The sequence below is a fragment of the Caloenas nicobarica genome, chromosome 29 (assembly GCF_036013445.1).
Source record: "Caloenas nicobarica isolate bCalNic1 chromosome 29, bCalNic1.hap1, whole genome shotgun sequence".
Classification (NCBI taxonomy): domain Eukaryota; kingdom Metazoa; phylum Chordata; class Aves; order Columbiformes; family Columbidae; genus Caloenas; species Caloenas nicobarica.
The window spans coordinates 1,974,635-1,991,237 of record NC_088273.1 but is presented as its reverse complement, the minus strand read 5'-3'; the positions used below and the strand labels follow the sequence as shown (position 1 = coordinate 1,991,237).

At 60.6% G+C, this 16,603-nt stretch overlaps 1 protein-coding gene across 1 annotated transcript; it reads right to left on the bottom strand.

The window, feature by feature from the left end:
* Positions 1-469: 469 nt before the first annotated feature.
* Positions 470-14,130, bottom strand: LOC135999570 (scavenger receptor cysteine-rich type 1 protein M130-like). Its single transcript, XM_065653134.1, has 14 exons — positions 14,064-14,130; positions 8,162-8,476; positions 6,881-7,189; positions 6,348-6,662; positions 5,502-5,828; positions 5,103-5,417; positions 4,441-4,755; positions 3,997-4,047; positions 3,598-3,912; positions 3,148-3,183; positions 2,725-2,862; positions 1,781-1,876; positions 952-1,104; positions 470-723 (listed from the first exon to the last, which is right to left on the bottom strand). Exons 1-14 carry the CDS (start codon positions 14,128-14,130, stop codon positions 470-472), a joined length of 3,006 nt encoding a protein of 1,001 aa, XP_065509206.1.
* Positions 14,131-16,603: the final 2,473 nt, after the last annotated feature.

Genomic DNA, 16,603 nt, shown 5'->3' with positions numbered 1-16,603 from the left:
ATTGGCAGCTCTGTCATGGCCTCTGCGCTGTGGGACCAGCCTGGCCCAGGCAGGGCCTGGGGGAAAGAGCAGCTGGGAGATCTTGGGGTGAAGAAATGGGCACTGGGGTGCATCATGGGACCTATTAGAGAGCCATTTTGACTAGAAACTGCCTGAGGCAAAGCAGGATGGAAACGTCTCTGTCACAGGGACCACGTGCTCTGTAGCCCCACAGCCTGACCCCAAACCTGTTGTCCCTGAGACAAACCCCTTCCCCACCGCCATGTCTTTGTTCTCTGCTGCCCCTGATCTGATCAAACTCAGGAAGATTTCCTGATGCCTGGGCAGACACGAACCAGCTCCAAGTCAAAGTCCACCAAGATTTTTAATAGGAACAAATATGATGCACAGTGTAAAAACAGGGAAAAAATGGAGGAAACTCTGGGCTGTTTCTGCTGCCCATGGGCAAAGGGAGACAGTTCCCCGGTGCTCACGGCTCTCCCAGCTGCACAGACCTCTCCTCCCTCCCGGCTGCACCCACCTGCACAGCAGGGATGGGCTCTCCTGGCCGGGGGCTCAGGGATTGCTGTGCACCCAGCTCTGTCACAGCCTTTGTGTCCTCACAAGGATGTGCCAGAGAGATCTCTCCAGCATCATCATAGCCCATGCTCCCCAGGGACAGGGATGAGGTGTCTCCTTCAGCTCCAAGGACCCTGGCACTTCTCTGGGAGCACAGGCTGCCCCCTGAAAGCAGCAATGCAGGACATTGCAGTTCACCCCATGGGGTCTGTGCACCACCTTCCTCCCTGCTCCTCACCACATTCAGCTCCTTCTCCCACCCTTCAGTCCCTCCATGGGAAACTCTTGGGCAGGTTCCCCCTTCCCAAGAGGTTTAGGTCTCAGTACATCAGCACCTAGGGTGGCAGCAGGGATGGCATCCCAGGAACCAGCAGCGCTGAATTTCCCTCTTACCTCTGGGTGCATCCCTGGGTCCTGCTCCCTCCTCTGGCACCCTGGGCGTTTCCCAAGCTCCCTGTCCAGGGCCATCGTCCTCCTCAGGGTGAGAAACCTCCCTGGCATCATCATAGCCCTCTGCTGGGTCATCCCCATGTGGAACAAGAACAGCTGAAAAGAGAGGGGAGCTGGTGACAGTGAGAAGATACATCCTGCAGAGCAGAGGATGGGAGGCACTGGTGTTGGCAGCAACACAGGAGACCCTCAGGTCCTCCCCGTCTCTGACGGTGACACTCAGTGACACCTCTGTCCATCACTTGTCTGCAGGCAGATCAGCCCCTTCCTGCTTCATTACCTGGTGCTGATCCCAGACCATCCTCCTCCTCACGGTACCCAGGGTAGGGCTGCAGCTGGGTCAGGGACTGCTCTGAAGAGGAGCCTGGAGAGATGCGCAGCGGGTGTTATGGAGCGAGCCCACTGACCTGGTTCGTGGCCAGCACTGCTGAGGAAGGGGGACCCACAGAGCTGGGGCTGCATGGGGAGGAGGGCTGGGAATTCACCCTGCTCCCCTGGGACAAGCTCTGTCTCAAAGGTGCTCCGAGAGATGCCCCAGGACAGCTCTTCCCTCACTGGTCAAGTGGGGTGCAGGGGCAGGAAGAGAGGGGCTGCCCAGCTGCGATCAGCAAAGCTGGTTGGGAGGCAGCTCCTCTCCCGGGCCCAGGACCTGGGTGCTCTCCCCACAGACCACACAGCCCCAGCACTGCAGGGACCATGGGCTGGGGGCTTCAGAGGGTCAGCCCTGGGGTGGGGCCAGGGGAAAGGGTCCTGCAGATGTGCCCACACCCACCTGAGCGACCAAACCTCGCCTGCTTCTCCTGCACTGGGCTGTAACCGACCTCCTCATACACGGCCTCGGGGAAGAGCTCCTGGGCTGTCCTGGAGCCTGGGGACAGAGGCAGGGCTGGCACAGGGACAGGCAGAGAGGCGATGGGACCCCACTGTGCCCCCCCAGACCTGTTCCTTGGCCCAGCCCAGGACTGCTCCAACAGCACAGCCCCACTGTGCTGTCCAGGAACAGCTGCCACATCCCCAGTGAGGGCCACATCACTGTGGAGATGATCTGGGGCAGCATCACACCCTTGGAGACAGCGCCCAAGCCCCTCTGGCCCCTGGGTCATCCCCCCTTGTCTGACTCCAGAGCAGCTCACATGTTTCCTCTCCACCTGGAGCTGACCCCTGTCTGCCCCATGAGTCCATAGTAGGGCCCCAGCCTTACCAAGGGCAGGCAGGGCTGGGCAGAGGGTCAGCCTGGGGCCTGACACCGTGGAGATGGGCCCTGCTGCTCTGTGTTCCTCCTGTCTTGTTGTTTGCCCCAGGGCACCCTCCAGCACTACCCAGAGCACTGCCAGCCTTGGCCACCTCCACCAGGATAACATCTCCTCCAGGATAACATCTCCCCAGGACAACATCTCCCACAGGATAACATCTCCTCCACGATAACATCTCCCACAGGATAACATCTCCCAAAGGATAGCATTTCCCCCAGGATAACATGTTCCCTGGTCCTGCTCTGCCATTTCTCTCCTTGCCCCATCTCTTGCTCCCACCACCTCTGGGCTCTCTCCACTCCTTGCTGCTGGTGCCCGATGGCCAGACAGTCAATGAGGTGCGTGGCACAGGTGGCAGCACACAGTCTCATCCCCTCAGCTCTGCTTGTGCCCCTTACTGACCCCCCGCAGCACCCACAGCCCTTCCAGGAGGCATCACTGGGACCTTTGTGGAAGGACCCACCTCTGCGCCCAGCCCTGGCTCTGAGCACTTGCCCGGCCAGCAGGGCCAGGAGCAGGCAGAGAAGGGCCCCCAGGATGATGCAGATGATGACGGGCACTGAGATCCTCCCATTGACAGCCGGACGGCCCCGGGTGGGATCTGCATGGGCAAGAACATGGAAGAACAGCACCAGCCTTGGGAGAGGTGGAGGCAGCACCAGTCCTGACCCCCATCACACAAGGCAGCAGGGAGTGGAGGGCACTGGGGGGGAGTGATGGAGAAGCTTCCACCCTGCTGAGTGAATTACAGCCCTCCTCAACCCCCACACAAACACCCCAGTGCCTCCTCCTGGGAGTTTCACACTCCAGCAAGGAGCCCCTTCCACCCAACTGTGGGTCAGAGTCTGGCCCTGGGATACCCAGCCCTGGGGGGAGGACAAGTTACCTGCTTGGGGTGGGGATGCTGCTGTCCTGGGTGCAGCTGCAGAGGAGGAAAAGGAGAGCTGGGCTGAGAGGGTGGGAGTGCACGTACCAGGGAGCCTCCCCTCCACACACCCATGTGTGTCTGTTGGTGTCCCTGACACATCCCAGCCAAATTGCCCCTCCTGTAGTGCTAGAAAGGGACCCAGGACAGGGCCCGTGGCCTCTGCTCTGGGTGGCGGCAGGGTGGCACAGGCAGCCCAGGGGATGGCCCTGGAGCTGCAGGGCCCCACGGGCAGTGGCCCAAGGACATCCAGTTCCATCGAGGCTGCTCCCTGCGTGGCACCAGCCTGCTGCACCCCACAGGAACATTCCTGCTCTCGGGAGCTCAGGGGCTGTGCCAGGACCAAGCGGGTGAAAGGCCTTCCCCAGCTCCCTGCCAATACCCGAGCAAGGGGTCCCAGCCCCAGCTCACCCGAGCAGCGCACGGCAGCATCTTCCTTATGCCGGCAAGCACGTCCGTCCCCAGGCCGGGCCCAGCAGTCCTGCAGAGACGACTCCGTCCCCCGGCACTCCACCCGCTCCAGCCAGATGGGGCCTTGCCCCACCCCAAAAGCAGCCTCACACAGGGCAGACACCGCGGGGCCACAGCCCAGCTGCCTGCACGCCACCTGGGCATCCCGCATGTCCCAGGAGTCATCGCACACTGTCCCCCAGGAGCCGTGATGCCAGAGCTCCACTCTGCCCGAGCACCCGTCCTCGCCTCCCACGGCACGGATCTTCTCCCTGTCTGGAGAAGGCAAAGAGCTGCCATGGCACTCAGACAGCAGAGCCCTGCCAGGCAAGAGGAGCACACAGAGGAGCAGCTCCCTACCTGTGCAGCTGGTGGAGTTGGGGCACGGGGCCAAAGGCTCTGGGGGCATTTCTGGGCGTCTCCCTGAAGAAGGAAACACTGTGGTGAAGGGGCTGGCTCGGGGATTGTGCAGAAGAGAGCGGGGCTGAGCTCTGCTCGTGCCTGTGTGTGCCATCTTGGTCACAGAGCAGCAGGGGGTGTCCATGGAGGGGAGGCTCCTCTGAACCCCATCTGGTCTCTGCTGAGACCTCACTTGGAGATGTCACTGCCTCCCCCAGGCACTGCTGGGTGGCAAGTGCTGCTGGACGTGTGGGGCTCTGAGAGCTGTGGTCACGTTTGTGCCACCAGCAGCAGAAGAGTCTGACATGGAAATGAAAACCCCTCCAAGCTCTTTCTCTGCATTTGGCTGTGCCCAGAGGGGAGCAGAAGCTGGGGTGACACCGGACCCGAGTGGCTCAGAATTACCATTGCAGGTGATGTGGGTCTCATCTCGCAGGTCATCGCATGACTGTGGGTCCCAGGGAGCAGAGGGACACTGCCAAAAAGAGATGTTTTTCTCCCCACACTGCACGTAATCCAGCCAGGCAGGGCCAGACACCCTGCCATAGGGCAGGTCTGTTTCCAGGGATCCTCCGTCCCCACAGCCCAGCTCCTCGCACGCCAGCGACACCGTGTCAGGAGTCATCGCGTTGGAGCAAACACTCCCCCACGTCCCGTTGTAGAAAACCTGCAGGCGCCCGGAGCAGCCGTCACTGTTCTCCAGCCTCAGGGCCACGAACTCTGGGAGGAAAGGCAGCAAGAGGAACAGGCTGGTCTGGGGCTGTGGGAGCCAGGACACCTCTGCACTCCCCAGGCCCCCAGCCAGGCAGGGCAGGGCCAGCAAGTCCCCCTTGCAGCCAGGGCAGAGAGAAGTCCCTGATGGACACACAGCCCTGCTCTGCCCACTCACCCTGGGGGACAGCTGAGCTCCCCGGGGACCCCAGTGGGACTGAGGGCACTCGTGCATGGGTGTCCATAGGCCGGGCTCAGGCAGGGGCTCAGGCAGGGACAGCCTTGGCCATGCCCGGCTTTCCCTGCATCTCAGCCTCTCCAAGAGCCAGGATCCCAGCACATCTCCCAGCACAGACCTGAGCAGATGACGCCCGCGTCCTCTTTGTGCCCGCAGTCGTGCTGCCCCCAGGGCCCGGCAGCGCAGTCCCAGAGAGCAGCTTCAGACCCAGAGCAGTTCACACCGTCCAGCCAGATGTGCCCGGAGCCTTCCCCGAATCGAGCAGAGCCGGCCGCCTCCACCGGCCCTCCACAGCCCAGCTGGTGGCAAACGACGGCGGCATCAGACAGGTCCCAGCCATCGTCACAGACGGTCCCCCAGCTGTCCTGGTAGTAGATCTCCACTCGCCCTGCGCAGCGCCCGGACCCGTTCACCAGCCGGACCCGCCGGCTCCCTGCAGTGGGGAGAAACCCCAGGTGCTGTCAGGGGGTGGCTGCCCCCCACCCCATCATACGGGGGCTCATGCAGCACCGCTCACCCCAGCAAATGACTCCCACGTCCTCCACAACCCCTCCCAACAGCAAACTCCCGGGCAGGGAGGTGTTGCAGAGGGTCAGGCTGGCCTCGTGCCCTGCGCACCGGACCCCTCGCAGCCCCACGGGGCCCGTCCCTCGCTCAGGCTTTGGGGGGTTGTAGGCTTTTGCTGCCTCTCCACACCGCAGCTGCCGGCACACCACGCTGGCCTCCTGCACGTCCCACTGGTCGTCCAGGACTCTGCCCCACGTCCCGCGCTGGAAGATCTCCACTCGCCCGTCGCACCGGCTCCCTCCGCCCACCAGCCGCAGGGACGCAGAGTCGGCTGGGCCTGGGGACAGCAGAGGAGCCACAGCCATCAGCGGCACCGGGCAGCACGGCAGCCTCCAGGGAGGAGGGCAAGGGGGGATTGTCCGACCAGACAGGACAAGATTGAGCCCTGTGCTGACGAGAAGCCAGGGCAAAGCCCAGGCCCTGTCTGCAGCTCACAGCCAGGCCTGCTGCTGCTGGGTGGTGGGATGGGGCTCTGCAGGGCTCTCTGTGGGGATGGGATGTGGCTGTCTGCAGCCACAGGGATGGAGCAGAGCCCCACCGACCTGTCCTGGGCTCATCCTATGGAACACAGGCCTGGCAGTGGTGCTGGGGCCTGAGGCGCTGCCCTGGGGACAGGTGTCTGCCTCTGTTCAGACCTCAGCTCTCCCAGAGCAGAGCGGTCAGTCTGAGCAGGGAAAGCCCCCCAGGGATCCTCCAGGGAGAAATTCAGCCTGGCGCTGCCATGGGACCCAGCTTTGGGTGGCCATGTCTCCCACAAAGGGAAATGGAGCTAATGCACCATTTTCCCAGCACTGACCTGAGCAAATGACAGCAGCGTTGTTCCCGTGGGAGCACGGGGAGGCCCCCAGGGTGGTCACTGGGCACTGTCCCAGGTGGGCTTCAGTCCCGTCACAGTGGAACGAGTCTCTCCAGACAGGGCCAGTTTCTCTCCCAAAATACTCTCCTCCAGGAATGGACTCAGCAAACCCACAGTGGAGTTGACGACAGAGAACATGGGCATCCGAGAGATCCCAGCGGGAGGCACAGAGGGTCCCCCAGGTCCCCAGCACCTGGACCTCCACCCTCCCCTCACAGGCTGTGCTGCCGTTCACCAGCCGGAACGCTGTGTACTCTGGGGACAGAGGAGGAGAGAGGGTGGGTTGGTGCTTTTGTAGCCTGGGTAGCCAGTGGAGAGTCCAAAGGGACAGATGCCTTTCTTCTTGTGCATGGTTTTCATGCTGTAGACAGTACAATGATCCCTCCTGTCCTACACCCACCCAGCCTGGTTCTTCCTCTGTTCCCAAGCCCTGGCACAGCCCCAGTGTTCAACACCCCACCCCGAGTCCTTACGTGTGCAGCTGACAGCAGCGCTGTTCATCTGGGTGCAGGCCTGGTCCCGGGAGGGCCCCGTGGGGCAGGAGGACAGGAGAGACTCATTCCCCACACACTGCAGCTCTCCATCCCACATGGGACCAACCCCTTCTCCAAAGTGACCTCCTCCAGACACAGGCAGGGCCACGCCGCACTGCAGCTCCCTGCAGACCACCTCAGCAGCTTTGGGGCCAAAGTGGGAATCACAAACAGTTTTCCACTGGTCCCCATCACGGATCTCCACACGACCTGAGCAGCGGCTCTTCCATCCTACCAGACGGACAAATCCTGGAAAAAACCCCACCAAACAACCTGGGAGTTCCCAGAGCCCTCTGTCAGTTACATGCCCACGTCCCACATCACCTCCAAGCAAGCCATGGCCAAAGTGCCCATTGCACATCCCAGAGGAAGCTGTTTGGGGAGTCTTGGTGACACAAAACCATCCCAGACTCCTCCGCCCCTTCTCTACACCACCAGAGCACCCGAGGTGTGTGTCTGCCACACACTCACAGCCACAGGTGCTGCTCACACAAAGGGCTCCCACACAAGCTCCTCTGTGCTGCCCAGCACGGTCCCCCCAGCACCGCAGCCGTGTGAGCAGTTGGGGTCCAGGAGAACTGGCCCAGATGATGATGAAGCTGCAGCTGCTCAGCCCCTGTAGAGCTTGGGCCAGGCAGGACCTTCATCACCTGGGTGCAACCAGAAGCTCACTCTGCTCCCAGGGGTGTTCCTGGGTGTTGGGAGGTTTCTTTTAGGTGGGAGATGTCCCAGAGCACAGAAATGGAGCAGCTGTTATCATGGCTGGGGCTTTCCAGAGCCCTCCCCTGCCTGCTCGAGGGGGATGTTCTCATCCAGGGACACCGTGCTCTGCCCAGGGGTGCACAGGTCCCAGGCCAATGGCCAGGCATGGGACAGGAGACCCGCATGTCCCCCTGGCCTCACATTGCCTCAGAGGGTGACAGCAGAAGAGACGAGAGTCAGTAAGTGCTGGCAAAGACCCTGTTTCATGGGTCAGTGTGGGGAGCTGTGGGCAGGCAGGAGGGGTTGGGCAGCTGGTCAGTGCTGCCTGCATGGGGTCCTGTACCCACAGGGCTGTTACAGCTTTCCCCAGGGACCAGTTACACCAGCAATGACAGCCCCAGCTCAGGAGCATGATTGGCCACATTGGGCCCAGATCCAACATTTTTGTTGCAACCTGTGGCACAGCCGGGTCCCCTCCCCCATCCCAGCCCCAAAGGTGAGAACAGGCTGACCGCTTACCTGAACATGTCACTCCAGCATCCTCATTGTGACCACAGTCATGTTCACCCCATCCTGCATGTTTGCAGTCAGACAGGGCAGATTCGGTGCCTTTACAGTCAACATCATCCATCCAAATGGGGCCAGATCCTGCCCCAAAGTGTCCGTACTGAGGAGCTCCAACAGCAGACCCACAGCCCAGCTGCTTACAAACCACTGCTGCATCGTTCATGTCCCAGTAGTGACCACACACAGTCCCCCACTGTTCATGCTGTTTCACCTCCACTCTCCCAGCACAGCGCCTGCCGCCATCCGCCAGCCTCACCTCCGCAGCACCTTCAAACACTGACACAGGACCAGTCAGATCAGCGTCAAGCCCCAGCACTGTGGGTGTCAGGGTGGGAGCCCCCTCCCCTCCAGACTGTCCCCAATATGGTGCAGAGGTCCTTTGTATCCCCACGGGCTGAGCAAGGCCGGGGTGACCAGCTCCAGCCCTCCTGGGACATTTGTGACCCCAGAGCTTTCAGCACGTCCTTCTACCATAACAGACCCTTCAAGCTGCCCCTGGCTCAGACCCACCTAGAGCACCCACTCCTCTCAGGCCAGCACCCTAGGAAGAGACCTGTCCCCAGGGATTCCCAAGCACTCGCTGCTGTTTCTCCCAGGGTCCTTAGCTGCAATGGACCACAGTCTGCCCTAGGCACGTCCCACATCATCATCTCAGGCCTTTGTGTATCCACTGTGGAGAAACATGTTGATCCCAGGGAGCCCTCCCAGCCCATGGCCCCTCTTTGTCCTTGGGCATCAGCCCAGCCCTGCCCTTCTCTATGATCCCAGGAACGTCACATCTCAGACAGCCTGTGGGAACAGATGCCCCAGTTCCCTTGTCTCCACAATCACAAACTGTCCCCTCCTCAGGCTGGAGCTCACCCCAGTGTTCAAAACCCCACCCCGAGTCCTTACGTGTGCAGCTGACAGCAGCGCTGTTCATCGGGGTGCAGGCCTGGTCCCGGGAGGACCCCGTGGGGCAGGAGGACAGGAGGGACTCATTCCCCACACACTGCAGCTCTCCATCCCACATGGGACCAACCCCTTCTCCAAAGTGACCTCCTCCAGACACAGGCAGGGCCAGACCGCACTGCAGCTCCCTGCAGACCACCTCAGCAGCTTTGGGGCCAAAGTGGGAATCACAAACAGTTTTCCACTGGTCCCCATCATGGATCTCCACACGTCCTGAGCAGCGGCTCTTCCCTCCCACCAGACGGAAAAATCCTGGAAAAATACACCAAACAACATAGGAGTTCCCAGAGCCCTCTGGCACTTACATGCCCACGTCCCACATCACCTCCAAGCAAGCCGTGGTCAAAGTGCCCATTGCACATCCCAGAGGAAGCTGTTGGGGAAGGGCTGGTGCCAGAAACACATCCAAGACTCCTCCTCCCCTTGTCTACACCACCAGAGCACCCGAGGTGTGTGTCTGCCACACACTCACAGCCACGGGTGCTGCTCACACAAAGGGCTCCCACACAAGCTCCTCTGTGCTGCCTGGCACGGTCCCCCCATCTCCGCAGCCGTGTGAGCAGTTGGGGTCCAGGAGAACTGGCCCAGATGATGACGAAGCTGCAGCTGCTCAGCCCCTGCAGAGCTTGGGCCAGGCAGGACCATCATCACCTGGGTGCAACCAGAAGCGCACTCTGCTCCCAGGGGTGTTCCTGGGGTGTTGGGAGGTTCCTTTTAGGTGGGAGATGTCCCAGAGCACACATATGGAACAACTGCTATCATGGCTGGTGCCTGTCCAGAGCCTTCCCCTGCCTGCTCGAGGGGGATGTTCTCATCCAGGGACACCATGCTCTGCCCAGGGGTGCACAGGTCCCAGGCCAATGGCCAGGCAGGGGACAGGAGACCCGCATGTCCCCCTGGCCTCACGCTGCCTCTGAGGATGACAGCAGCATGGACGAGAGTCACTAAGTGCTGGCAAAGACCCTGTTTCATGGGTCAGTGTGAGGAGCTGTGGGCAGGCAGGAGGGGTTGGGCAGCTGGTCAGTGCTGCCTGCATGGGGTCCTGTATCCACAGGGCTGTCACAGCCCCAGGGATGTCTCAGGACCAGCCCGTGCATGCAGTGATGCAGAAGAAGCAGCCAGAGTCAAGCAGCTGCCAAGACCCTAAAGCCTCTACAGATCGGGACTACACAGCCGAGCCCTGGGGTTGGGTAGCGAGGGGCCGTGTGCCGCCTGCTCCTCTGCCCAGGGTCCAGCAAAGAAAGAAAAGTTCCTGAAAAGTGCCCCCATCAAGATTCGCATGTCCCTGAGGGGGAACAACCCAGTGTGACCAGCCATCTTATGCTCTTCCTCCAAGGTGTGGGGTGCCGGCATGTTCCCTCTTGGTGTTTCCAGCTCAGGGATTCTCAGCCTTGTTGGCTGTGATCTGGCAGAATGAGTGGGGACTGACAGAGACCAGCAGACACTCCAGGGCAGGATGGAGGATTCGTGTGCAGCCTAAGACACCGAGATGGGGCTGAGAGACTGTGGCAGGGTTAGTTCACCCTGGGGTAGGTTCCTTCTGGACTTTCCCAGGGACTGGGAACATGAGCAATGACAGTCCCAGCTCAGCAGTTGGACCAGCATCACTGGCACGTTCTCTGGCTCATGCTTTTTGTTCCCTGAGGGCACAGCCAGGTGCCTTCCCCCATCACAGCCCCAAAGGTGAAGAACAGGCTGACCCCTTACCTGAACACGTCACTCCAGCATCATGAATGTGCTCACAGTAATGTTCACCCCATCTGTCATGTGTGCAGTCAGACAGGGCAGATTCGGTGCCATTACAGTCGACATCACTCATCCAAATGGGGCCAGATCCTGCCCCAAAGTGTCCGTACTGAGGAGCTCCAACAGCAGACCCACAGCCCAGCTGCTTACAAACCACTGCTGCATCGTTCATGCTCCAGTAGGCACCACACACAGTCCCCCACTGTTCATGCTGTTTCACCTCCACTCTCCCAGCACAGCGCCTGCCGCCATCCGCCAGCCTCACCTCCGCAGCACCTTCAAACACTGACACAGGTCCAGTCAGATCAGCGTCAAGCCCCAGCACTGTGGGTGTCAGGGTGGGAGTCCCCTCCCCTCCAGACTTCCCCAATATGTTGCCAGAGGTCCCTTGTATCCCCATGGGCTGTGCAAGGCTGGAGTGAAGAGCTCCAGCCCTGCTGGGTCATTTATGTCCCCAACGTTTTCGGCGCTTCCTTCGACCATAACAGACCCTTCAACCTGACCCTGGCCCAGACCCAACTAGTGCACCCACTCCTCCCCAGCCAGCACCCTGACAAGAGACCTGTCTCCAGGGATTCCCAAGCACACTCTGCTGTTTCTCCCAGGGTCTCCAGCTCCCCCGGGCCACAGTCTGCCCTGGGCACCTCCCAGATCATCATCTCAGGCCTTTGTGTATCCGCTGTGGAGCAACATGTTGATCCCAGGGAGCCCTCCCAGCCCATGGCCCCTCTTTGTCCTTGGGCCTCGACCCAGATCTGCCGTTATCAATGATCCCCAGGAAGGTCACGTCTCTGCCAGCCTGTGGGAACAGATGCCCCAGTTCCCTTGTCTCCACAATCACAAACTGTCCCCTCCTCAGGCTGGAACTCACCCCAGGGTTCAACACCCCACCCCGAGTCCTTACGTGTGCAGCTGACAGCAGCGCTGTTCATCTGGGTGCAGGCCTGGTCCCGGGAGGACCCCGTGGGGCAGGAGGACAGGAGGGACTCGTTACCCACACACTGCAGCTCTCCATCCCACATGGGACCAACCCCTTCTCCAAAGTGACCTCCTCCAGACACAGGCAGGGCCAGACCGCACTGCAGCTCCCTGCAGACCACCTCAGCAGCTTTGGGGCCAAAGTGGGAATCACAAACAGTTTTCCACTGGTCCCCATCACGGATCTCCACACGTCCTGAGCAGCGGCTCTTCCCTCCCACCAGACGGAAAAATCCTGGAAAAATACACCAAACAACCTGGGAGTTCCCAGAGCCCTCTGGCAGTTACATGCCCACGTCCCACATCACCTCCAAGCAAGCCCTGGCCAAAGTGCCCATTGCACATCCCAGAGGAAGCTGTTGGGGAAGGGCTGGTGCCAGAAACTCATCCAAGACTCCTCCCTCCCTTGTCTACACCACCAGAGCACCCGAGGTGTATATCTGCCACACACTCACAGCCACAGGTGCTGCTCACACAAAGGGCTCCCACACAAGGTCCTCTGTGCTGCCTGGCACGGTCCCCCCAGCACCGCAGCCGTGTGAGCAGTTGGGGTCCAGGAGAACTGGCCCAGATGATGATGGAACTGCAGCTGCTCAGCCCCTGCAGAGCCAGCACTGCCTGCATGGGGTCCTGTCCCCACAGGGCTGTCACAGCCTCAGGGACGTCCCAGGACCAGCCTGTGTGTGCAGTGATGCAGAAGCAGCAGCCAGAGTCAAGCAGTTGCTAATCTCCTAAAGCCTGGCAATGCGGGACCACACAGCCGAGCCCTGGGGTTGGGTAGCGAGGGGTTGTTTGCTGCCTGCTCCTCTGCCCAGGGCCCAGCGCTCGTGCTCTCTGAAAAGTCCCTCCAAGGCCATCGATGTATACAGGCTGACTGCTTACCTGAACATGTCACTCCAGCATCGTTAATGTGCCCACAGTGATGTTCACCCCTCCCTGCATGTTTGCAGTCAGACAGGGCAAATTCGGTGCCATTACAGCCGACATCATACATCCAAATGGGGCCAGATCCTGCCCTAAAGTGTCCGTACCGGTGAGCTCCAACAGCAGACCCACAGCCCAGCTGCTTACAAACCACTGCAGCGTCGTTCATACTCCAGTGGTAACCACACACAGTCCCCCACTGTTCATGCTGTTTCACCTCCACTCTCCCAGCACAGCGCCTGCTGCCATCCGCCAGCCTCACCTCCGCAGCACCTTCAAACACCAACACGGGATGAGTCAGGAGAGCGCCGAGCCCCAGTGCTGCAGGTCTGGGGGAACCTCCTGCCTGCACTGAATCAGATGTTCCAGGGTGGGAGCCCCCTCCCCTCCAGGCTGTCCCCAGAGCAACGCGAGGGTCCCTTCTGTCCCCACAGCTGCGCAAGGCTGGGGGTGCCCACGTCCAGCACGGCTGGGTCATTCTCCCTCCCACCACACAAGGCACCTCTTCCCGTCCCAAAGGCCACCTGTCCCCCACCCATGCCCACCCACACACTGCCCATCCCTGCACTAGGCACCTGCTGCCCCCCAGACCAGCACCCCCTGAAGAGTCCCGTGTACCCAGGGCTGCAGCTTCCCCTGCAAACCACCTGCCCCAGCACCATCCAAACCCGGCCCAGCCCCAGGGCTTTCCCTGTTCCCACTGAGACCATCCACAGGATCACACATCCCCTCCTCTCCTGGTGTCAGCCCAGCCCCTGCACTGGGCCTGGGCCCCCAGGAAGGATGTCTCCCCACTGCAGAAGTCCCCATCCTCTTCCCTCTGCGGGGCACAAACTGCTCTCGTGGGGTCAGGGCTCCCCTGGAACAAGGGGCGCTGAGCAGCACACAAACCCTCTGGGGCACCCCAGAGGTTGGCAGTGGCCTGGGGATCTCTGGGTGCTGCCATCACCAGTGAGGCCACCACTGGCTCCAGAGGCAGAGTGCTGGGAACAAGGGGGCCCAAAATGGTACCCCAGGACAGAGTGTCTGTGAATCCAGCCAGGCACAGGCTGCCCTGAACACTGGAGCCCTGGAAAAGGAGATACTCTCTCCCACCCAGATAGGCACAGGGAAGGGCACAGGCTCCATGGATCTGAGCACCTTCTGCCCCTTGTCTCAGCAGCACCTGCAAAGAAACCCCATTCCCAGACAGATCCCCATGACCACACTGGTACCCGCTGGCCCTGCGTGGTGGGACAAGGGAGTCAGCACTTACCCCTGCACAGCTGGACCCAGAGGAGCAGCCACAGCGTCTGAGGGGACAGGAGTCCCTCTGTGCCCATCCTGAGCCTCCTGCCCTGATGGCACATCCCTCTGTGCCACACTCCCTGCCGCAGCTCCAGGGACTCGTGGGAACAATGATGACGGGAGGGCAATATATCTCTGCAGATGTCCCCCAGCTACAGGAGGAGCCAATCGAAGCAGCAGCACCTTTTTAGACATTATCGGGAGCTATCTCCCCTCCGACACAGCCCAGTCCTCCAATGAACTTCTCCAGCGCCATTCATGACCATATATGAGGGACGGCTCCGCTGCAGGTGTCACATCACTGTGCTGGTGGAACGTCACAGGACAGGGCTGGTTGTAGTGGGGCAAACAATTTTTTACTCCTTGAGCCCTGTGGTGGGGACCAGGAGCACCGAGCATGTCCTGTGACAGACTATCCAAGAGCTCGAGGTAGGGAGCGTCCAAACACTCCTGTGCTATAAGACCCATGGGGCTGCGACTGCACCGGGGCTGTGTCAGGAAGGGAAGGAAACAGCCCCTGTGACAGACCCCACAGTGCTGGGAGCAGCAGCTGGGAAAGGGCCTTAGCCCAGGGCAGAGCCCCATCCCAGGAGCGCTGGCTCACCCACCGCTCCCTGGAGAGCCCACGGAAGGTCCCTCGCAGGAGCTGGAGCTGGGACACGTCCCTGTCCTGGCAGCAGACGTGCAGCCCAGGGGCTCAGACGCGTCCCTGCCTGTCAGTGTGTCACCGAGGGGCCGTTATTCCCCACGGGTGGATCAGAGCTGCAGCCTGCAGGTGCACAAACCACAGCCCCCGCGCTCCCCCCGCGGCGCCCGGGCAGGAAGTCTGTGGTTTCCTCCGGGCGCCGTGCCCGGGCACATCCCTGCGGTGCCCCCGAGCCACCCCCACCCCGACGGCTGCAGCCAGGGCTGCAGGGGCTGCTCCTTCGGCCTCGCAGACACGGGGCCGGGCAGCTCCGGTACCTCGTGGGGACCCTGTGACAGCACATGGACGGTCTGCACCGAGCTCCATGGCCATGGGGTGTCACCGGTGACGTGAGCACTGCACCCTCCTACTGCCAGTGCTGGGTGTGCATGGGTTATACTGACAGTGACCTCACACCTCTACTGCCACCGCTGTGTGCTCATTGGTTACACTGACAGTGACCTCACACCTCTACTGCCACCGCTGTGTGCTCATTGGTTATACTGACAGTGACCTCACACCTCTACTGCCACCGCTGTGTGCTCATTGGTTATACTGACAGTGACCTCACACCTCTACTGCCACCGCTGTGTGCTCATTGGTTACACTGACAGTGACCTCACACCCTCGAGTGCCACTGCTGTGTGCTCATTGGTTATACTGACAGTGACCTCACAGCTCCTACTGCCACCGCTGCGTGCTCATTGGTTATACTGACAGTGACCTCACAGCTTCTACTGCCACCACTGTGTGCTCATTGGTTACACTGACAGTGACCTCACACCTCTACTGCCACCGCTGTGTGCTCATTGGTTACACTGACAGTGACCTCACACCTCTACTGCCACCGCTGTGTGCTCATTGGTTACACTGACAGTGACCTCACACCCTCGAGTGCCACTGCTGTGTGCTCATTGGTTATACTGACAGTGACCTCACAGCTCCTACTGCCACCGCTGCGTGCTCATTGGTTATACTGACAGTGACCTCACAGCTTCTACTGCCACCACTGTGTGCTCATTGGTTACACTGACAGTGACCTCACACCTCTACTGCCACCGCTGTGTGCTCATTGGTTACACTGACAGTGACCTCACACCTCTACTGCCACCGCTGTGTGCTCATTGGTTACATTGACAGTGACCTCACACCTCTACGGTCACCGCTGTGTGCTCATTGGTTACACTGACAGTGACCTCACACCTCTACTGCCACCGCTGTGTGCTCATTGGTTACACTGACAGTGACCTCACACCTGTACCGCCACCGCTGTGTGCTCATTGGTTACACTGTCACACGTGTGTGTGCACTCTATGGACTTCTGCTGACAATGGCTCCAAAAAGCTGAATTTGGGTGGGGTATAAATATGGTTTTGTGACATCACGAGCACCCAGATGAGCCATGTGTCTGTTCCTGGCCCATCTACTATTCAGCCAATGGTGATGTCATAATATCTATGTCTGATATGGGCCTGCTCCTGGCCTGTTGGCTATTCAGACACCAATGACCACAAAACCACCTACACAAACTATGGGCCTGCTCCTGGCCTGTTGGCTATTCAGACACCAATGACCGCAAAACCACCTACACAAACAGTGGGCCTGCTCCTGGCCTATCACTGCTCAGGCAGCAGTGACGTTACAAGCACCTACACATGCCATGGGCCTACTCCAGGCCTGTGAGCTACTCAGGGCTGACTGACTCAGACACCTGGTGACCTCCCCAGCACCTGTAAGGACGTGCACCTGGTCCTGGCCCATCAGCCATTCAGCCAGGACTGACATCACAAGTACATCCCAAGCCACGTTTCTCCCTCTTGCCT

Bases quoted from the DNA above. Each gene is read 5' to 3' on its own strand.
- LOC135999570 (XM_065653134.1), bottom strand. From the start codon at position 14,130: ATGGGCACAGAGGGACTCCTGTCCCCTCAGACGCTGTGGCTGCTCCTC. The intron at 7,190-8,161 runs GTAAGCGGTCAG...GGTTTTTTCCAG, and splicing joins TGCTGGAGTGACATGTTCAG to GATTTGTCCGTCTGGTAGGA. The intron at 4,756-5,102 runs GTCTGTGCTGGG...CTTTCCTCCCAG, and splicing joins CGCGGGCGTCATCTGCTCAG to AGTTCGTGGCCCTGAGGCTG.